The sequence below is a fragment of the Lygodium microphyllum genome, chromosome 9, assembly GCF_053477565.2.
Source record: "Lygodium microphyllum isolate KBCC chromosome 9, Lygodium_microphyllum_v1.1.10, whole genome shotgun sequence".
Classification (NCBI taxonomy): domain Eukaryota; kingdom Viridiplantae; phylum Streptophyta; class Polypodiopsida; order Schizaeales; family Lygodiaceae; genus Lygodium; species Lygodium microphyllum.
This window is the reverse complement of record NC_141143.1, coordinates 97,920,893-97,944,137: the sequence shown is the minus strand read 5'-3', so window position 1 is coordinate 97,944,137 and position 23,245 is coordinate 97,920,893. Positions and strand designations below refer to the sequence as shown.

At 43.5% G+C, this 23,245-nt stretch overlaps 1 protein-coding gene across 6 annotated transcripts in view; it reads right to left on the bottom strand.

Annotated features, from left to right (window-relative positions):
* The window catches only part of ATM (Serine/Threonine-kinase ATM-like protein), a 207,918-nt gene that overhangs the window by 57,643 nt on the left and 127,030 nt on the right, over nucleotides 1-23,245 (bottom strand). For 4 of the 6 annotated variants that reach the window (XR_015691873.1, XR_015691872.1, XR_015691874.1 and 1 more), the window contains exons 59-65: nucleotides 10,747-10,794; nucleotides 10,586-10,669; nucleotides 10,382-10,465; nucleotides 10,208-10,288; nucleotides 3,877-3,966; nucleotides 3,734-3,796; nucleotides 3,377-3,517 (exon numbers count right to left, since the gene is read on the bottom strand). Coding sequence is in view for 3 of the 6 variants with exons in the window: in XM_087684861.1 (XP_087540987.1) it covers nucleotides 3,377-3,517; nucleotides 3,734-3,796; nucleotides 3,877-3,966; nucleotides 10,208-10,288; nucleotides 10,382-10,465; nucleotides 10,586-10,669; nucleotides 10,747-10,794 (591 nt within the window). In the remaining 3 variants the exon portion in view is untranslated. Of the gene's footprint in view, nucleotides 1-3,376; nucleotides 3,518-3,733; nucleotides 3,797-3,876; nucleotides 3,967-10,207; nucleotides 10,289-10,381; nucleotides 10,466-10,585; nucleotides 10,670-10,746; nucleotides 10,795-13,867; nucleotides 14,316-23,245 lie in introns of those variants that run through there. The other 2 variants (XM_087684862.1, XM_087684863.1) reach the window with 2 other exon arrangements.

The window sequence follows — 23,245 nt, the reverse complement described above, 5'->3', positions numbered from 1 at the left end:
AGATAGAAAGATAAATATTCAGTCATATTTTGAAACAATTTAATAATACAAATCGCCTTTCAAAGTACATGAGCATCAAATTAATTTAGAATCATTGAGTCAATATGTCTTGCTATCAATGATACACAAAAGATTTATTACACCCTTGCTCTTGTCACTGCATCTCCAAGAATGCTAGAAGCACCGTGCCAAAAAGGTAACCAAAGTCATGTACCAGGTAGCAATACTCTTAGCACAAGACCTCAGAAGAAGAGAGTGACATGGTAATGAGAAAACCTATGATGAGATCCAAACGTGGAGACTCTAAAGACAATGTATCAGGAATCCCCTTTGCATACACCACATGAAATATGCCAATGAGTTCCTATGCTACATCTATCTAGTGAGGTGAACCATGAAGATACCTTGCTCCATCACTAGTGACTATTGCCTCCTCTGTGCCACATGAGGTGCTAATATGCAAGGTAGAATAGAGACAATCTCACAATTGTGTGCAAGAAGAAAAGCGACCCACAATCTCTCCAAAGACTATGGTCTCCTAGTACTCCTCTATGGTGGACCATTTCGAGTTGTTTCTAGAGAGGAGAACTACACACACAACATGAATGGGGTCCACTCATGGGTTCTCTCAACGTCACGAACCAAAGAAGGCCATTGTGTGCACTTCTTCTTGGACCACTCATGAGAGCTTTTAGGCAAGGAAACACAAGGAGAGGATGGGGTCAAAGAAAGAGCAATGGCTATAATAGTCTAGATACGACCCATGGGAGGGATAGAGGGTGTAGAGGACGGGCGAGTGGAGGGGATAGAGACAGGGAGGCGGTGGCCAAAGCAAGGATTAGCAAAGCTACACGATGTGTACTTGTGGGTAGAGCTCCAAGCGTAGCTATATGTGGACCCTCTAGTGCAAGGCACAACTGGCCGCAACATCAAGGTGCATGAAGGTGATAGAAAAGAGGGGTGAAATGCAAGTGATAGGTAAGGCCCAAAAGTTGATACTGACACAAGCATGTTGTGTGTGTGTGTGCATGTGCGTGTGTTGGGAGGAATAAGGGCTCATCAAGCTGACCCCATCAAACAATCTCATGGGACTTGCATGAAACCTATAAGCTCCAAATGATTGCTCCTTTAGAAAGTGTTCAAATATTCCTAAGAATATGATCAAATGCCTTGGTTATTGTGTTTTAAGACAAAGTTATGAGGATGGAGGTTATGGCAAAAATTCAAATAAACTTTATAATGATGGTGGAAATCTTTGACCTAAGAGCAGGACCCAAGAGAGGGGGTTTGGAGAGACCATTCCTTCACACACCATGTGAGGTAGTTTTCTTTATCTATATCAACAAGTTGGGGAGGATACACCAATAAGCGAGATCCCAGCAAGAGAGAGCCAATAGCCTCTTCTTAGTCACATGGACATGGTATCTCCAATCCCTTTTTGTCCAACTTGCAAAAGAGGTTGCATGCTGGTTTCAGGCCAAGGAAGATTTCTCTCTTTCTATCACCATAGTTGCATTAGTACCATGTACGAAAGGGTTCATACTATACCATACTATAGGTACCATATCATAAGTATCATACCATAAGGTACCAACTTAATGAATAGTTCTTTTCTGGTCTGATGACACTTTCAGATGTTCAAGGCTTCTTTTACCCATATGGTTCTCTCATAGGATTATGTTGCCCAAGATTCACACTTCTTCTTATCTTTATTTGTGAAAAAAGATTGGGTTTTAAGCAGCATTTAGGAGTGAATAATGTATCTTTATCGTACCGTACCTTTAAGAAGCTGAAGGAACCATTTAGTACAGTATTTTACGATATCATATTGCATCGTACTTCTTGTACATGACAACCATGCCTATGGCTAGTAGTTCATAGGAGTTTGATAATTGGTACATGGTTCAGTTATGGCAAAGTCCCAGGGACATGTGTGAGATGTGGAGAGTTAGAGGAAACTCAAAGGCACTATCTAGGCTAGGAAGCCAGTTATGTGACACCCTTGAATGACCTCTATAGGATTTGACCTGTGATGCATCAAATGCAGATTTTTAATGGTAGACATGGAGAACACATGACTGCCATTGTGTGAAACAAATATGAGGACCTGAGATGCCGTGAATCAAATAAGGAACACCAAATTTGAGATCGCACGGACCAAAAAAGGGCTTTTATTGAGTGACAAGGGCACACATTTGGAAAATTGCAGGATGAGACTAGTACAATGATGGGTACTGAAACCCTGACAACCAGTCAAGTAGCTCTATGTAGCTGAGATGACACTAGCTCAAGCCCCAATGCCACATTACTGGTGCATGTTTGAATAAAATGTAATATTACTGGGCCCCGTTTTTTTACTGGCTCCTCTACCCTATGGGATTGCCCCAGAGATAAAGTGTGGTCTTTTGGAGCATATAGATTATGGTAGTGACTTCAGGGTCAATACGAATAGAGGCCCTTCATGCAGATGTGAGGATTTTCCAAGAAGCCACTCTTTACTCATCATTGGCTTGCATTTGAAAAGGAACACTACTCCAGATTACTCACAGATATAGTGGACTTGGGGATACTCACAGAGATGGGTGCTGATTGCTAGTATCATTGCTTGGTCCATTTGGTGTGCGGTATAGGCATGCTATTAACCTTCAAAAAGTTTCCACTGCAGAGACTCTTTCTATTATTTTTTGGATAGAGATCATCTGTATTCTCCGTAGGAGATGGGACAGGCTGCAAGGTGGTTTTGAGTGCATGAGCAGAAGTGATTCTTTCATGCAGGCATGGACTTCTGGCACCTTCTTTTACCTGGCCCCTCATATTGTCAGGCACTAGGGTCCACCAAATTGATTACTTACACAACCATTGTATTTATGTACCCAGTTGCTCTTTTTATGTACCCACCAAATTGATTACTTACACAACCATTGTATTTATGTACCATGCAGTTTTACCTCAGGGGGATTTTCTCTGTGGCATCATGAATAGAATTTTCTTTTCTTTGGAAAAAACAAAAAAGCCATGTCCTATACTATGTCAAAAGACCATGTTAAAAGAGTGGTGACACATGGATCGCTTGAGACACTTCCATTATTTATTTTTGCTTGTGGCAATCATTTGAAGAGAACAGGCAGCACACAAAGTTCCAAAGACTCCATCCAACCTGTAAGTCCAATTTAAACACCTATCTAGGATGCTTTTATCATTCTTCTTAAAACTATTAATTTGGATAAGAGTATTATGACAAAGCCCACATGTGACCAGAATGTGTAACTTTCATACAGTATGGACTACATGATATAGAATGAACTTGTGCGTTTTGATCAGCCAGCTGTTTGCTAAAACTATACAGGAAACCAAAGAGAGGAATAAAACAATTTACCTGCTCAACTAGTTCCCTCTTACTTGACATCAAAGCATTCAGCAAATCTTCTGCAGCCTGCTTCTTGTCAAGATCAACTACAAAAGCAGTTTTGTTTCTTTGCTTATCCTTCACCCGATCACCATTTGCGAGAGCAAAAAGCTGGAGAAAAACAAACCACTCATCAGCATATAGTGCATGCACAAAATAGTAGAGAGAAGCAAAGCAGCATTCAATAAAGATTCTTCAAAGCGTCAGGTCAGGAACACCGCTTGAAAACATTGAAGATGCATATCAAGTTCAGTCCAGTTGGATCATAGTTATCTCGAACAAAGCTATGCATAACAGGCCTAGGTGCATCAAAAGGCACAGTTATACCTGATAAATGGTGTGATAAGGATGCTCCAATGCCATCTTTTTCACTAGACATGTGAGAGCATACTGATTCCAAGTTACTTTGTCAGCAACAAACAAGACTAAAATCATGAATTTGCACATTTGGCAGGTCAATTGTAGCCCACCTGAAAACTGGGAGGATCCTGAGAGACTGTTAACACACTTAAACGTGAAGCTATTTGATACACGAGGGGCAAAAATTTGAAAGATTTGACCTGCAAACACCCGTACAGATTCACTTATGCAAATAAGAAGAGCCATACAGAACATTAATATACAACACGAGTAAAACAGTAGCAGTTCTCAGTTTTACCACAAGAAGCACAGATAAGTATTGCAAGGTTTTGCCAACCAAAATTGTGCAGAACATCAACAAACGACCATGCAAATATTACTACTACAAGGTTTTCCACAAAGCAACTAGGAATTGCCTAACCAACTAGTTTCAGTCACATACATGAATTTTTTCAGACATAAAGACTATGATTCACAGCCTTAGTTCCATTCTTCTTGATTGTTTGATATGTCTCATAACAAGCAAGAACATACTAGTTTTCTTCTTACAGCACTGGGATGCCTGCATCTTTCAGCGATAATACTTATACAATCACAAATTTTCAGTTAAAATTAACAAGGGAACCAAACCCAGAATCTTGAAAGCTGCATTACATATGTTTGCATTGTACAGCATATATTTTCATTTTTGTCCTTGTGTCTGTAACAAGAAGAATTACAGGACTCTACCAGATGAACTCCATGACAAAGCCTAGAAATCAAGATATTTCTGAGGAGAATGGGCAGAAACTGCAGTTTCTGCCCATTAAACTGCAGTTTCTGCCCATTCTCCTCAGAAATATCTTGATTTCTAGGTTTTGTAATAGATAGGCAGAGTCACCAGAGCTGATCCCATCACAGTTCCCTGACACAGAGCAGTTTGGGGAGGCTGAGTTGAGCCAGAAGAGTAAGCAGGAGGCAGAGGGCCTAGATGCATATTTTGAGGATTTCCCCTCTTTACATGCTACAGCAAAGCTAGCGGAAAGGAGAAATGACTGTGTATGCCAGGAGGCAGTAGAGACAGGCTTGGACTGCAAAGCCACACCAGTCCAACAGACTTAGATGGACCCCATGAGGACCCTCTCATGGAATGTATGAGGCTTCGGAGGCCCACACTTGAGGGAAGGTCAAAGCCTCGTGAGATAGGACTCACACAGAGCATTAGTTCGAGGATCAGTGGATTTTCTCGTGTTGTAGGAGCACCATTTCTCAACAGAAAGGATATCCTGATGCTACAAGAAGTTACCGCTGGGACAAAACCACACCTACTGGGCACTAGTTGTGGGAGCCATAGAGATGTAGGATGGTATTTGCATACGTATTGGTGAACAATGGACCAAGTCAGTGAAGGGCTGAGGCATCGTGGTTCGAACGAAAGCCATATGGCTGTTTGTGAGAGTAGAGGATGCGCTTATTGGTCTACTGCTCATTTAAGCCCCAGATGGCCAAATAGACAGGAGGCAGTTTTGGATTACCCTCACCCTGTCCTTATCACAAGTTGAACATTGTATAGTAGGGGTGACTTTAACATGTTCGAGGCATTGGAGGATACAAGAAGTAGATCATAGAGACCATTAGAGGAGATCAAGCTGCTTGATTGAGAGGAGCCTTTATTCAAGATTAGAGGACACGACCCATGGTTTACAGCAGAATTTGGCAGGTCTACAAGCTCTCTTCAGTTCTCTAGGAGAGAGAGGGCAGGAAGACCTAGGAACTTTTCCATGATTAACCGGTTTTATGTGGATGATTGCCATTGGGCGTGCAACAAGGATGGTCTAGTAGGCATCATACCTGGCAAGTCCCTCTCAAGTCACTCGCCAATTCAGCTGGTTCTTTTTGAGAGAGTTAGAGGAGCCTCTTCCAATGCCAAGATTCTAGAAAATCTGTTCTCTAATGATGATCTTAGAGAGTGAGTCTCACAAATCTAGAGATCTAGATCAAAATACAAGTTTTATGCAAGAGATTCCTTCTGAACCAATTTGGGGACAAGATTAAGAGACTTTTTCTGTACCACAGGACTTTCTTAGGCTTTCTTTCCTTTGTCTCCGCTGCATTCACTCATTCACACATTTATTCACTTTGTTTTAGCTTTACTTTTGCTTTCTTTTGCTTTGAAGAATCTCACCACTAACCTCTATTGTGTAGATCCTAATCTCTTTTGCAAGGTTCTATATTTGAGTCTAGGACTAACATGCAGGTTTGTAACACTCGTTCCTCAACTAGAGACATGGGAAGTTCTTTGCGGTTTCAGCTTCCTTGGAGACTTGCACTTCTACCAATATGGAGCCTTTCCCTCGTGAGGTAGATCTTGTCATATCTCATAATACTATCACAACAATAGCTTCTTCCTAGCTCCTTGAGCTAGGGAGCTTCATCCACATCCTTCCTCATGTTTCTCAGCACCACACGAACACTAACATCAAGTTCCTCTTCCTCCTTCAACATTGACATCCATGGTTGAGAAGGCGTTCCGACCCTTCATTTGTATTCTATAGGTTTCTAGCTTTGTCTTTGACATGGGCCTTCCTTCCCTATTGCACCTCCTATTTGCATTGCATGATTACTGTTATCTTTGTAAAAGGGCACCTACTACAAGCACATTCCCATCATGTAGCATTACACTTTGAATCTCGTTGTGCAGAGCATCCTTGAGCACATTCTAAGCTATCTCCATTGGCAATTCTTTTACCACCTTACGACCACACCTCCATACTTTTTTATCCTTTTTCCTCGTCATCAATACCCATGAGTGGTCAGAATAGCTTGTCCATTTTGTGTTGTATTGGATCTAACCATCCCTTTTCTATTCTCCCGTTGGGGCACAATTACTTAATAGGATGAAAACTTTATTTAACACCCTTTTTTAAAGAAAAGTTCAATGTGGTTGCATTTTCCTTTGCAAGTCTTGGTAGGCCACTGGGTAGTCGTCAACAAGCACCCTTTGTCCGATGCCTTGGCCTCTCTAGGATGATGACCTGGGCTATAATCATCCCCTTTGTATCTACAATTGTGACACCTTGTTTGCTAGCCTGCCACTAGCTCTTCCAAGCCACCATCTGCCAGCTCAAGTAGTTCCACCTGCACTTTCGGCAATCATAGCTCGACCTCGGCTCATTCTCTGCCCACTCTCAGCTGTCACAAGTATATTTTATCATTTCATTTGAAAAATCAAAGCTACATCAAGGGGCTTCTACAGAGAAAAGTTTATTTCTATTACAGTAGGTGCCTTTGTGCAAAAATTGCAGAAATTTATTGAAATTTGGGTCAAAAAATTTGGGGCTTTTGCATGTTTGGAAAACATTGGCACATGTACTGAAGGTTGAGTGAGAAATTGGCTGAAATCTTGCACATTGGACAATAATGATCAAGTGTGACACAGTTTTATTAATTACAACTTGGTGCTTGATGTAATTCCTGAAAACTTGATGATTTCCAAGTTAATCCAACTTTGGTTATTGCTCTTGTGCCTTTAGGAAGAGTGACATTTATTATGGCCAATCAAGGACAAAGTGATATATTCACTTATGTATCTAAAGAGGATAGATTGGATGGCAATTACTATTCCCTCTAGTCCTTCATGATGAAGAATATGCTCATTGCTAAAACTCTTTGGGAGTATGATAGTTGTGAAGAAGTCTGTCCTAGAGTTGTGGATCTTACAACTCCTCCCCAAGTAGGATGTGATCAAAGGCTAGCTCCAACCAAGCCACTAACCCAAAGAATAGCTGCACAAAAGGCTTGGGACACTCATGACGCCCAAGCATTGTCACTTATTGCATTGGCAATTCAACGGTCCATAATCCCGCGTATACGATTTACTACTTCTTCACGACCAAGTAGCATGGCTTACACTCGAGCAAATGTTTGCTGGAAAAAATGTGAGATGCATTTCTTTCTTGAAAAAGCAGCTTGAAAATGTGAAGATGGACGAAAATGATGCTATGCAGTATCATCTTAACAAAATTCAAGACTTACGTGAGCAGTTGATAAATGTAGATGAGTATTATTCTAATCATAAATGATCTCTACTACTTTGAATTTTCTGCCACCTTCTTTTTGACCTTTCACATGGCATTGAATCTCACAATGAGAAAAAAGTCAAAAGTGTATGATGAATTTTTGACTCTTATTGCACTTTTGGAAAATCAATCGGGTTGTCTGATTAAGACTCTCCATTCAGACCGGGAGGGGGGGGGGGGGGGGGGGGGGGGGGAGGGGGGGGGGGGGCGGTGGGGAATACATGCCTTCTTTGCTAAAGAAAATTTGAAGCAAAAAGGCATTGCACATCAATATACTACTACATATACTTCACAACAAAATGGGTTTGCAGAAAAGAAGAATCGGTCACTTGTGGAGATGGCTAGATGTATATTGAAAGCTAAAAACTTGCGACATGGTTTTTGAATGGAAGCAATTATGTGTGCTTGTCACATTTTGAATAGGTGCCCTACTAAGGCATTGAAAAATGTTAGGCCTTTTGAGGCTTGAAAGAGTCATAAACCTTCAATTGGTCACTTTCGTACTTTTGGGTATCTTGCATACGCTCATATTTCCAAACTATTAAGAAAGAAGTTGGACAACAAGGCTATCAAGTGCATATTTGTGGGGTACAATAGTAAAAGCAAAGGGTACAGATTGTATGATCTTGTTTCCAAAAAAGTTTTTGTTAGTAGGGATGTGATTCTTGATGAAAAATCAAAATTCTCTCTTGCTGGTTTTAACACATATCAAGCTGCAAACGATGTGTTTGAAGGGCTGCTACCTATTTCTTTTGGTGATACAACTGCAGCTTTATTAAATGAACAAAATGTTCAGCCAACTGCTCCATTAAACAATGTAGAAATTCAGCCTATGGCTGATCTAAATATTCAGTAAGATGTTGAACTTGAGGTTCATCAAGAGCATGTACATAATCAGGAGGCTAGACAAATGCCTAGATGGTACTTGCAAACTTTAAAAGACATAAGCGGGCAGGGCTGGCATTGGTGGCGGGGGATGTGATTGAACCAGGGGCTGCAGGTGGGCAAGCTTGCAGGGTGGCAGACCTGCACTTGGATGACCCAAGGACAAAGGCTAACGAGCCATGAGTGGAAAGGTGGACCATACCGACCTTGAGCTGTGATACCAAATGTGAGATCGGAGATGGAAGCTCTCAGTTGAGAGTACATAGTAGACAGTAGAGAGAGTGAAAGTGAAGACACAGCTCTACACACGATGCAATTCCCAAGTGTGTCAGTGAAAGTACAAAGCACAACCCCTAGACCTTAGGGTTGTTAATGTGCGTTCACACCCGAAAGGTGTAAAGTACGGTAAGTGACTGAACTCTGTGACATAAACACAAAAAATAGAAAATAATGTAATTGGGGGAAAAAACCTCTCATCAGGAGAGTAAAAAATGCCCTAGTGTCCTACTGCCGATCACCGACACTCCTCTGTGAGCGTAGGCGTGAGTCAAACCAAACATATCATTCAGACTAATATATTGCATATCTATCTTCTTCACATTCCAACTTGGGGCACAAGTCACCCATCACCAAAGGTGGTATCGCATGTGTATAAAAGAACTTCAGGAACTGGGAACTTTGCAATTAGTCTCATTGTCTCAATCGGAGTCGGATGGTTCCCCCCCCCCCCCCCCCCCAAAAAAAAAAGAAAAGAAAAGAAAAGAAAAACTATAAAACAAACTGGTCTGAAACAAGAGCATAAAAATCACAAAACAGAAGCCAGAAATAACAGACTAGTAATAGCACAATCTTTCATGGTGACTAGTAAAGAATCAAAACTGAAGATTCCTATCTTCTCTGCATGCTCCGTGAGTCAACTGGAGCCTCTTCCATCTACCTTTAAGCTGTGAATAATCTGTCCAAGAATCTGTGAAAGGGTCTCTGAAGTGGGTGTTTGCTATCACTGAACTTCATACACAGGAGATAGGCCCTTTGTGTGTCAAATTAAGAGGGCAATTCCGCAGTCAATAATATCACCTCTATCAGAGACCATCACAACCACATGCTCGACATTATTTCTAGAGATTAGAGGAGGTTTTGAAGAGGATTAAAGATTTCAGAGGTGCACTTTTTCGGAATGCACATTGGGATTGAGTTTCTTCTCTTGAGAGCGCATGATATGCAACACACTCCACTCTGTGCTTGCCCCACTCGCAAGTTTAATGTCCCTTTCAAGGACTTTGGTGCCCTTAACCATTTACATTCAGCTGATCGATTTTACCTTTATTCTTACATCGAAAAAGGGCAGTTCAATGTGTAAAATGCTAAAGCTTAGTGGTCCGCAGCAGTTTGAAGTTTTACTAGCAGTTACAAAACATACTGAATCTGCATAGCTCATCCCCAAATAAACAACATAAGTATCTTTAACTTTTAGGTGATACTGCCTCCTCATTTCAACCTGATTAACAGTCTCCAGCATTGATTTGACAACTTCCACATTGGATGACAGTTGAAACCAGAGGGATGTCAATCGAAACACCTGCATATGCCCCAGCAACAAGGGAATAAGTTAGGAATGATCAGAACTGGCATGAACCATTAAACAACATTCAGTTCCAGAAAAGAAACTTACCACTCTAAGGTCATACTTATCACCCATTGTAAGGCACAAACGGTAGCTATTCAAAGCAGTTTGTAAAAATGTGTCCCTGTCATGCTACATGTGTGCAGCACATCAATAAAAAGATTATGTTCCTGTTTTGTTAAAGAGCTGTACTTACTCTCCTACTATTTTTAAGAAGTAAAATAACCAGTGCCAGGAGGTGAAAGTACCAACCTGAAGACGTTGAGCTTCTTCAGTATCCATATACAACTGCTTTTGTAGCTCATAAATCTTTCTCACAAAATCCTGCTTTTCTTCCTACCATTACACAGAGTATTGAGGCTCCATTAGCTGATGTAAAGCATCCCCTTTCACTTTGCAAATTGACAATGTACCTGTGCAATTGCTTGAAGTCCTTTTCTGGAAGGACCCTTTTTGTCATCCTGCAAGTTTTAACAAACGGAAGACTGAAAATGACACGCACTGTAAGGAAATATAACAATTTGTCTTTAATGTCACATTCTTAAAGCAATCTTATCTAACTTCCCTGGTTGAGTCATTCACAACTAGCAGTTCGCATGGAATCACCACCCTATGTTAAAGCCTGATGCCACATTCTGAAAGCAATCTTCTCTAACTTCTTTGGTTGGCTCACTCCAAACTCGCAGTCCACATGGAACCACCATCCAATCTCAGAGGGTGGTCTCAAGTTTGGTAATTGCAGTACACAAAGAAGATGATACTGAATAAATAAACCTTTTCCAGTGCTGACAGAGAAGAGAGGCTAAACCTGCATAAACTGGTGCTGCTCTGTGCTGCTGCTGCAATGCCATTACCTGCTGCTTATGGATGATGCCAGCTGCCCCTCCTCCATTCCCTGCCATACCTGCCACCTCTTCTCACACATTCCCACCATCCCTTTCTCACCAGGTAACTTCAAACTCCTCTTGCACCACCTGCCAGCTCCCCACCACCACTCTGCCTCCAGCCAGCTGTTGTGCCACCTGCCTCAGCTCCCACTCGCCATTCCAACTCCTCTTATGCCACGTGCCAATTCACGCAACACTTTCCCCAGCATTCCTGCAGCAAATGCTTCCACCCCCTTGCATTGGATGCCCTGTATCAACCAGTGGCTACCCTTTCCTCCTCATTCCTCCTCTCCCCTGGCTCCACCCCTTTCGTCTTCGATTCTCCCCACCCCTCAAGCTACATCACAACACCAGCAAGGTTTGGACCCTCATGGGGTACAAGAACCAGCACATCAGCAAAATGAACAGAGACTCAATTCACAAGACAATAACTGGTCCTGCTTCCTCAAGGGGCTTAGTGCAGTCCCAACAGCTCCGACAGCTGATACTCTCCTGCACATCAGGTTTCCTCATGATGTAGAGCTGGATATCAGAGAGACAGTGGAAGCCTTGGAGGTGTCATCTTTCCCTTGCAGACTAGTAGGTAACAGGCGACTAATGCACTCATTGACACATGTTACAAGCAGCTCGCAGCAACACCCCTTCTCAGGTTACATATGTAAACCCACTAGGAAAGGGAAGTTTCTGTGTCAGTTCTAGCACACCTGAGCTGATCCAGATGGCAATCACCACCAGCCTGCTGTATGTTCAGAATCCAGTCACTTTATTTGACAAGCGTAGGAACTTGAGCCACACGTGCACGTGAGGATTTGTCTTGATGATGCGAATAAGTGCAGAGGGGTTCCTGCGAAGGAGGGCAAACAGGTACTGTAGGCACAAAAGTCTTCCTTGCTTTGCCCTTATTCTGACAGGCTTCCGTCCATCCCTGTGTTTCCAAATCTAAAGAAGGACCAGCTTGGTTGCCTTTGGATTGACCGGGCTAAATGATCTATTTCTCAACAAAATGGGGGGACATGTGTTGGTCCCTATCTATGGGCTGATCCACCATGGTATTTTTGCGATCTGGACACTCAACCATGAACTGACCCAGTTGGCCACAGGAAAAATAGTGGCCAGCAAAAGTACCCCACTTAAGTCGGAACCAAAGAGGCTACATGCCCATGCAATTGAGAACAAATCAACTGGGTCGCTTCCTAGCAATATCCCACAGCATGCAGTCTGTTTCTCTTGGCTGCCTTTAGACTGGGCAGTACCAACACATGGCCTTTGGCAGCCATTGCATCCTTGAGATGTGCCCAATAGATGACCGGGGCAATTCACCACTTCCACCCATACTGAACATTAGTGCTTCAGCAGACATTGAAATTCTAGCAGTGGACGCCATGAGACAATATGCACCAACTATTTCTCAAAGAAGAGGGTCTGCTTTTGGAGGAGAAAATCCCGGGCCAAAGCAGAGAGAAGCACAACTTCATAAAATCCACCAGCAAAGATCTCCTCCACACAGTCAATCTGAAGAATGGAGGTCAGCCACTGACGGATCTTGGTGACCACCAAAATCCATCCCGTGAAGAAAAGAAACATGCCTTGCTCATGGAAAGCTGAAAAGGAATGAAGAACCTCTTGAGTGGGTACTTGTGTATCCAAAACCTCCTTCACACAGCTAGGGATAGCTCGATGGTTATGCTCAACATATTCTTCCAAGAGGGTATTTGCAAACTCAAGCAACTATTCCCAATTCCGTTCTAGTAAATCCTGTGAAACGAAAGCCACTTGAGAATACAAGGGAGGCGGAGAATCACTCAGGTCAAGGGCCCCTGGCACAGCCACAGGTTCATCATGGATCTTGCTGTGTTCTACAGAGGCCTGAGCTTCCGGAGGAAGGGCTGAGGTTCCGGAGGAAGGGGTACCATCCCTTCAGTGCAAGGCACCATGTCTTCTTCCTGCACATCTTCTTTTACATCCATGTGCGGATCCACGGCTGCAACAGTCTGATCCGAATCATCCATATCTGAAGCCACCATGATAGGATGGGATGGTCAAATGGTCATGCTGTCGTTCAATCAGTTGTGCTGCTGGCAGACAGAGCATGCGTGCAATCCTGAAAATCTGCTCAGACAAAATCGTTCGCTGGGCCCAGGGCAGAGGGCACCATGCACCCCAGCCAGGGCAACCAGACAGGAAAGACACAAGGAAAACAGGACACCTGCTGCAAGAAGGGGTGCAGGCACAGGAACGTCAGGGCAGTTCCTGCAGGCTGTGCCTTGTCTCTGATGTGCATGCTCTGTCCTGAGCTCTTACGGTCTGTAGAAAACAGGGGACTCCAGGCACAGGTAAGGGGTGCAGGTGCGGCATGCAGACAGATGGCATGTGGCCTGTGGCATTCAAGAGGGCAAAAACAGTTGTGCAGGGAAAGGAAAGGTCAGTCGGCACACAGGGAAGACGCGATTGTGGACTCCAGTCCTTTGCGTCTCTCTTTTTCATATCCTTTGCGTCTCTCTCTCTCTCTCTCTCTCTCGTAAAAGGTAATTGTTTTTTTTTTTTTTGCAAATAAAGTGTGGCTAATTATATTACTTCAGAAAAAACCTGAATACAAGGAAGTGCTCATGCTCAACAGACTAGCTAGAGCTGATGCAGAGTCACAGATATCAAATGTACAAGCCTCTCAGGGTGGTCTAGGGGCAATGGGGGTGAGAAGCCATGGAGGGGGGGTGTATCGCCATCTGGGGCTGCCTGCCTACATCCCGAAAAACAGGTCCTGGCCACCCCAAGTGTGCATGAAATGAAAACGGAGCTCCTAACGAGCTCTAGACTCACCCTGCACCTGGTCCCATCGGTCGCAGAGGGAGTGGATGATAGAGGTCCAAAGCTCTGCTAAGGTCGCCAAAAGTCTCTTGACACTGCGCCTTCCAGATATGCCATCTAGTAAGACTCCCTATGATCTCCCATACCTCAGAGCGGTTTGTTGTGGGCTCCAGTACCTGGCGGATGGGTAGAGCCTCCAAACCAACCATTGCGCACGACCCTGCCTCAATCATGAATATCGTGTCCTGCATCCTGGCCTCATACAGAAGGTGACGGCCTTGGTTGACTGCCTGCCAGCAGAAAGCTTCCCATGAGATACATCCAAGGCTGGGTGCTATACAAGTAATTATATTAATTATAAAAGAAAGTACAAGATAACAAGATATAGGATGGCTCTAGGCCATCATGCATAAAATCAGAGACATCACTGTGAAGGTAAAAAGGAAGCAGAGTGACTAAGTGGTGCAGAAGAAACTCCACTATCCAAAGCAACCAATCTTGCCTAGGGAAAATACATGTTAACTCAATCAAGTCTATCTACCAATGAAGAAGCCCTTTCAAGCAAGCTATGTGGCTCTGCACACCCTCTCTCTTTTTTTTTTGTGAATAAGAGTATATTAATGTATGGAAATATTTACATCAGGCCTTCAGGCCAACCAAACAAAAAGGAAACTACTGTAATGAAGCCATCAGGCTATCAGAACAACCATTCTACATGAGTACCACTAAGAGATCACACCGAAAGGACAGCAAGAGTAGAGTGAACAATAGCCACAGCTAGGGCGCAGCAATGTCAAGAAGAACCAGGTTAGTTGATATCATAGAAGAGATCTACCATAGCACTAAACCACGAAGCCACATGACCATGGATGCCCGATACCAAATCAAAAATAAAGGCATTATGAGTGCGCCAAATATGCCATAGGGCTATCCACCTAAGGAAATGAAAAAGGAAGGAATAATCTGAAGGCAAAGAAGACATAGAGGGCATGTTTCCCATAATCCACGAACGAGGAAGCAACCGTTGCTAAGTCGTCGAAGACTACACACGGGAAATAAAACTCCCAAGTTTGTCAAGCAATAGGGCAGGAGACAAAGAGATGAAGCAATGTCTCATCACATGTAGTGCAAAAAACACAACGACCAGTAGAAATCTTTCGCGCATGCAGCACATTCCCTATTGGAAGACCCCCAATGAGCAGCCTCCACATGAACACTTTACCCTAATATGGAACCTTAGATTTCCAAAGTTGTATAAATCTTTCCTGCCATTTCTTTTTACTATCCCGAATATGCCATAGTTTATTAACCTTCCCAATGACCCATTTCTTGGCCTGCACCATCTGATGATATATCTGATTAGCTGACCTCTTCTCGAAATCATCAGGAAGCACAAACATCCAGTCACGCCATGGCTGCAATGGCTGTAATGCAGGAAAGGGAGCGAACCTCTAAAGTTTGTCTTGTATGGACGACCAAATATCACTATCCGCCAGGCATCCGGAAGTACTGACGAATACGCTTGAAAGAATAAAAACGGGGTTGCCCAGGAATAACACCATCAAAGACAGTCTGCCACCCCAAACGAGCCATCTGATTAAACTTCTCTCTCTACAAATTTTTATCCGACCAGTCCAACAACCTGGAGGAGGCCACTACTACTGCTTGCAATGAATTCTCCTCCTAACAACTATCAGGAGGGCGCCAAACTGCAAAACGTAACATCTCCTCCTAGGATGCAATCAAATGAGAAAGGAGAAAAGACTGAGAGACCTTAATAGGCCTCGAGGAATTGAGCACATGCCACCAGGAGGCATGAATAACAGTGCTACCATGAGATATGCCAATCTTTTTTATGAAAATTTTAGCAATATCTGACCAAGGATGACTCTGTACACATAGGGCTTGCAAAAGGGTTAGCCTCAAAGCAGCCATATGCAAGTTGACATTGAGCAAAGCTGCATCCCCCATCCTTTTCGGAGTAGTAACATACTGCCACAAAATCCACACTTATCCGAAATGATTGCCTTTCTTTTTCCACAACATGAATCTGATAGGCTGAACCAATTCCAAAAGGGACTTCTTAGTCCAAGGAAGCAGTGGCAGAAAAAACGAAATCATACTGATCATAATACACTGAGCAACTTCAAGTCGGACATGTAGAGGCCAGCCTTCAGATTTCCAATACATAAACCTATCATGAATCTGTGAGCCCATCCAATCTAGCAAGGCACAAGGGGCTACCTCCACACCAATAGGATATCCCAAGTGTCTAGTTATATTTCCCCTTGAGATCACAATACCATGCCAGTCCAATGCCTGTACATCGTTCTCCATACAAGAGAGAAGAGTAGATTTTTGAGTATTAGTATGGAGACCTCATGCCAAAGCCAAAAGATTCCACGCCACCATTGCTTCCTTAACATTAGTGCAATCTGCCTTGAGAAATATAAAAGAATCGTCTACCAGAGATTGGCCCACAAGTTGGATACCACACGGAAGAGACAAGCCAACTATCTCGCCTTGATCAGCCAAGTTATCCAACAATGAGAGCATTGGGTGAGTGACTAAAGCAAACAGCAAAGGGCTAAGACGACAGCCTTACCGAAGAGACCGGGATAAGGCAATTTTCTCCGTGATCCCTCCATTAAGTGCAATACAAGCCACAGCACCCAAACTAATGGTATCTACCAAAGAAATCATGTGAGGACCGAATCCCATTGTAGACATTAGTTGTCGCAAAAAAGACCAGGTAAGATGATCAAATGCCTTATCAATATCAAGCTGAAGCATAACGACCTGCTGGCCTAAAGCTTTGGCATAGTCAATTCCCAATTGAACATTCAAGATGTTGTGCATTATATTCCGGCCTTTAATGAAGCCGTATTGACATGGATGAATCAGATGCAAAAATACCTTCTGCAATCTATTGGCAATAATATGAGAGCAAAGGATCAAGGTACAACAGAGATTCAGTAGACAGTGTAAGAGTGAGAGACAGAGTTGAAGCACGACACCCAAGAGAATAGGCTCAATGAGTGTAATCTGAAAGTACAAAGTACAACCCTTAAACCTTAGGGTTGTAGGGGGGTGTTCACACCCGACACACACTAAGTGCCCAAATGTGTGTAACATAAGCACATAAGTACATACGACAATAAGACCATAAGTCTGGGGGAAAAAACCTCTCCTACCGAGAGTAAAAAGTGCCCCAGTGTCCTACTGATCACCGACACTCCCATATGAGCATAGGCGTAAGTAAGGCGTGAGTCAAATACCCAACAAACCCCCCTAGAGTGAAGAGTGATCAAGAGTACAAGGATCATCCGCCACCAAAGGATATCAAATTTAAAGCATCGCGAAATGCTTCAAATTTGTCACGAGGAAAAGCTTTGGTGAAGATGTGTGCCACATTACTGGTGGTAGGACAATAGACAAGGCTGATATCACCTGCATGTAGCCTCTCTCTGACAAAGTGATAGTGAATCTCAATGTGTTTCGTGCGAGCATGAAACACTGGGTTCCGTGCCACTGCAATGGCACTCTGATTGTCAGTGAACAATGGAGTAGGCTCAGTAACAGATACATCCAAATCAGCTAGCAAGTGTCTAAGCCATACGCATTCAACTGTGGTAGTGAAAGCTGCCTTGTATTCAGCTTCACATGACGATGTGGCAACAGTGGATTGTTTCTTGCTAAGCCAAGAAATGCAAGAAGTGCCAAGAAAGAAACAATTGCCACTAGTAGAGTGACGTGTATCATAATCACCAGCCCAATCAGAATCACTGTAAGCATGTAAATGCAGTGGTCCCCCCTTGGCATAAAGCAACCCAAGAGAACGAGTACCCTGCAAGTAGCGAAAAACACGCTTGACAGCTTGCCAATGTGACATACGTGGCTGATGCATATACCTGCTCAAAGCTGAAACTGCAAACTGTATGTCCGGCCTAGTATTGCATAGATAGATAAGACATCCAACTACAGGAGCATATGTATGTATATCAAACAAATCACTGTCATCATGTAATGACAGTTTCAGTCCAGGTTCCATGGGAGTACTAACTGGCTTGCAATCCTGTAAGCCAAATTTCTCAAGAAGCTGCCCAATATACCTTGACTGTGATAACCCAATACCTCGAGCATTATGTATGAACTGGATGCCCAAGTAGTAATGCAAAACTCCCAAGTCAGACATGTCAAAAGTTTGCTGCAAATTTTGTTTGAATGCTGAAATCTGATCAGCATGTGTTCCAGTGAGCAAAAGGTCATCAACATAAAGACATAAAATCAGCATAGATCCCCCTTCTTTACATACGGAAAGGGTAGACTCAGATGAGCTGTTTAGAAACCCCTGACCAAGCAAGAAAGCATCTATTTTTTCATACCAAGCTCTAGGAGCTTGTTTCAAACCATATAGTGCCTTTTTAAGCTTGCATACCAAATGTTCTGAGCCTTCAACTGCAAAACCAATGGGCTGTTGTACATAAACTTCCTCCTGAAGTTCCCCATGTAAAAATGCAGTCTTGATATCGAGCTGATGTACTGTCCAACCATAATGTGCAGCCAAAGCAATCATAGACCTAATGGTCGTCATACGGGAAGTAGGAGCAAATGTCTCCTCATAATCAATGCCCTTTTTCTGTGCGTAGCCTTTAGCTACCAGCCGTGCCTTGTATTTATCAATGGATCCATCTGCTTTTCTTTTCAATTTGTAGACCCATTGCGTTCCAATGGCTTTCTTCCCAAATGGCACGGACACCAAATCCCAAGTTTGATTCTTAGTAATAGAATCTAATTCAGCTTGCATGGCTGCCATCCAATGCACATTGTGTTGTGCATCCTCATAACATTCAGGCTCCTCATTATCAAAAGTACTTGCTGCCATAATAAACTCCATAGTATGTGCTGAATCATGCAAGCGAGTTTGCCTTCTAGTATGACCAGCCATGGGTGCATCCAAAGGACTATCTTGCATAGTCTGTAAATACCATCTAGGTAGCTGTCTAGCATCCTGGCTGTGTGCAAGCTCTTGCTGAATTTCTGTTTCAGCATGATGCTGAGTATTCTGATCAGCCAATGGCTGAATTTCTGCACTTTCCATAGGAGCAGCTGGCTGAACATTAGGTTCATTTTGTGAACCTCCAGCTGAATCACCAAAAGTAATGGGCAGCAGCCCTTCAAAAACATCACGGGCAGCCTGATATGTGTCCAAACCAGCCAAGGATAATTCTGATTTTTCATCAAAAACAACATCCCTGCTCACAAAAACCTTCTTCGTAACGGGATCATAGAGTCTGTAGCCTTTGCTCTCATTGCTATATCCCATAAAAATGCACTTAACAGCCTTGTTGTCCAATTTTCTTCTAAGTACCTGTGGAATATGGGCATAGGCAAGACACCCAAAGGTACGAAAGTGACCAACAGAAGGTTTACGGCTGTTCCAAGCCTCAAATGGTGTGATGGTCTTCAAGGCTTTGGTAGGGCATCTGTTCAAAATATGGCAAGCACACATGACTGCTTCCACCATCCAAAAACTATGAGGCAAGCTCTTTGCCTTCAGCATATATCTAGCCATCTCCATGAGTGACCGATTTTTCCTCTCTGCTACCCCATTCTGCTATGGAGTATAAGCTGTAGTATACTGATGTACTATGCCCTTCTGTTGCAAAAAAGAATTCAGCATAGAGGACATGTATTCCCCCCCTCGGTCCGAACGGAGAGTCTTAATGTGGCATCCAGATTGGTTTTCAACAAGTGCACTGAAAGCCAAAAATGCATCATACACTTCTGACTTCTTTTTCAAACAATAGACCCAGCAAAAACGTGTGAAGTCATCAATGAATGTCACAAAATAATAACAACCACCCAATGACATGGTCTGCACAGGCCCACAAACATCTGAATGCACCAACTGCAATCTGGTTGTTGCCCTGAAAGCAACATCACGAGGAAATGAGAACCGATGCATTTTCCCCAAAATGCATCCCTCGCATAAGTGCTCAGGAGGTCTCTCCAAGAGAGATAAGCCATCCAGCATCTGAGTACGTTGTAAAAGCATCAAGCTGCCAAAGTTTACATCCCCTACACGAGCATGCCATAACTCCACCTGTATCATAGCAGGAGTAAGAGTGGATGTCAAGTATGCTGATTGATCTACTGAAAGAGCATCCAACTCATATAAACCATGACACAAAGATCCTGTCAAGACCAATGTCATGCATTCTTTTTCTCGAACCATGCAACGGTCATCATCAAAAGTGACCTGCATACCACAACATGCCAAAGAAGAAATAGAAAGCAAATTATTCTTTATTCCAGGCACAAACAAAGCATCCTGCAGGCGGAGAATAGAGCCATCAATGGCTGTGAGCTGAATCTCCCCAATACCACGAACAGAGTATGATGCATTATTGGCACACTGTACCGATTTCCCAACGGGAGGTGCACTAACTGAAGCAAACAAATCTCTGCGAGATGTGACATGTCTAGAAGCACGACTGTCAAAGAACCAAGTGTCAGCATCCTCTGTAGAGCTAAGTGCTCTATCGGCCCAAGAGATGTCATAACTGCAAGTGTAAAAACAATAGTCCCTGTCCACAACAAAGGACGCGGACTCACTAGCAGTGGAAGGAGTAGTAGAAACAGACATTCCTGACTCCTCCTTCTTCTCTTTGGCAATGCGCTTTCTGCACTCAATGATATAGTGACCGGGCTTCTTACAATAATGACATTTTCCTTTCTTTGCTTGCGTCCCCCCTTGTGACTGATTCTACGATGTGCCAGAAGTGCCAGAACTCTATGGAGCGTTTTTAACCTTGCTGTTCTTGCCTTTCTGTCTTGCCACAAAAGCCTGCTCAGAGACTATAGCATCCACACCACTATTTTTCCGTGTTTGCTCCTCCTCTAGAAGCAAGCTAACCAGCTGAATAAAAGTGAGTGGGTGCTCAGCAATCCTCATGGTGAGGTTCAATGCAGTATAAAAAGACAAGTACGAAGGAGGTAAGGAATTCAAGGTGGTGGATATCAACTGTGCATCTGAAAAATACTCATCTACATTCATGAGCTGCTCCCTCAAGTCCTAAATCTTGTTTAAGTGATCCTGCATAGAATCACCTTCATGCATCTTCAGAGTTTTCAACTCTTTCTTCAAGAAAGAGATCCGAGTCTCATTCTTTCCTCCAAACATATGCTCCAAACTCAACCATGCATCTCGTGAAGAAGATGCCGAACGGATATGAGGTATGATGGACCGCTGAACTGCCAGAGCAATCAGCGACAAGGCCTGTGCATCACGAGTATCCCAAGCTTTTTGAGCTGCAGTTCTTGGAGGAAGTAGCTGAGGTGGAGTGGGCTGAGATCCCCGTTGTCCACGTGCGCCATGGGGAGAAGGAGTAGCGGGAGCTACAACTCCCGGTCAAGTTTCCTCACCACTGACATAATCCCATAAATTCTTGGCCACTAATACATTTTTCATCATGAATGACCAAAGGGAATAGTTGTTTCCGTCCAGTCTGTCCTCCTTGGATACATACGTAAAAACATCACCTCCCTAATATGCCATGATGACAAATTTCCAAAGACAAAATGAGCAATGTCAAAGCAGTATTAACTGGAAATCTGCAAATTTCCAGAAATTGCAGCAAATACGTTTCTGCAATTAATGTGCAAGGGCGTACTCTGTCAGAAAACTGTCTTTTAATGCACGCTTCCCAAGGTGCAAACAGTGCACTGCAACACTGTTATGTCAAAATCCCCAAAATTTTTTGCCAAAATTTCTGTCAAAAACAGTCTTTCTGTGATTGTATTAGCAGTTCAAATGCAACTGTCCTCCAAATACACAAAAGCCCCAAAATTTCTGACGATCCAGTCCAGAAATTTGCATGAAATTTATCCCCCCACTTGTTCTGTGCTTGCCGCGTGTGAACCTCCGCTTCCAGAACTGTGTTCTGGGCTGAAATTTAAAAAAAAATTGTTGAAAATTTTACCTAACGTGGTCATCAGACGAGCAGGCTGCACGTGGTCAAAAACGGAGGGCAGGACGGCCGGGCTGATGTCAGACTTGACTGACGAGTCTAACAGACGACGTTGCTGACGCTGACGTTTTAAAACGGCGGGCAGGCGGGCAGGCGGGCTACGCATGGTAGGTCGTCTGGCGGGCGTCGTCTGACGAAGACTGCGCTGTCGAACAGCACGTCAGTCGTGACGTGACGAGACTGATGTCAGGCGGACTGACGAGACTGACAGAGTTTGACTGCAGGCGGACACTCGTGCGAAGGCTGCGCTCAGAGGAACAGCGCCTGGGCAGGGCGCGTGCAGGTACAGGTGGCGTCTGGCAGGGCAGTGCTGCGCGCTGACTGTTGGAGCTGCGCGCAGGGCAGAGTCGTCTGGTACTGGCGGCTGGAGCTGACGGCCTGGAGCTGAACTGGCGTGTGCTGCAGACTGCAGACTGAAGACTGAAGCTGAGTTCAGAGCTGAGCTCTGATACCAAATATGAGAGCAGAGGATCAAGGTACAGCAGAGATTCAGTAGACAGTGTGAGAGTGAGAGACAGAGTTGAAGCACGACACCCAAGAGAATAGGCTGAATGAGTGTAATCTGAAAGTACAAAGTACAACCCTTAAACCTTAGGGTTGTAGGGGAGTGTTCACACCCGACACACACTAAGTGCCCAAATGTGTGTAACATAAGCACATAAGTACATACGACAATAAGACCATAAGTCTGGGGGAAAAAACCTCTCCTATCGAGAGTAAAAAGTGCCCCAGTGTCCTACTGATCACCGACACTCCCATATGAGCATAGGCGTAAGTAAGGCGTGAGTCAAATACCCAACAAATGATTTTGGAAAAGATTTTATATTAAGAACCCATAACAGAAATAGGTCTCCATTGTTTCAAAGATGTTGGAGAGGGAACCTTGGGCAACAACCTAATGATAGCAATCTTCCAATCTAAAGGCATCGTTTTGGAATTCCACACTTGCTCGCACATGCGAGTTAATGGGCCCTTAAGCTGTTCCACATGGGCTGAAAACAGCTCATTAGGCAGCCCATCCCAGCCATAACTTTTCCTTCAAGGCAAGTGGGATAGTACTTCTTCCACTTCATCTTTTGAAATATCAGCCTCCATTAAATCCACCCAATCAAGTTTGACCTAATTACAAACCAACCCGCAAATATATCTATGAGCAGAATGAACAGCATTTGAAAGAATCTCTTGCG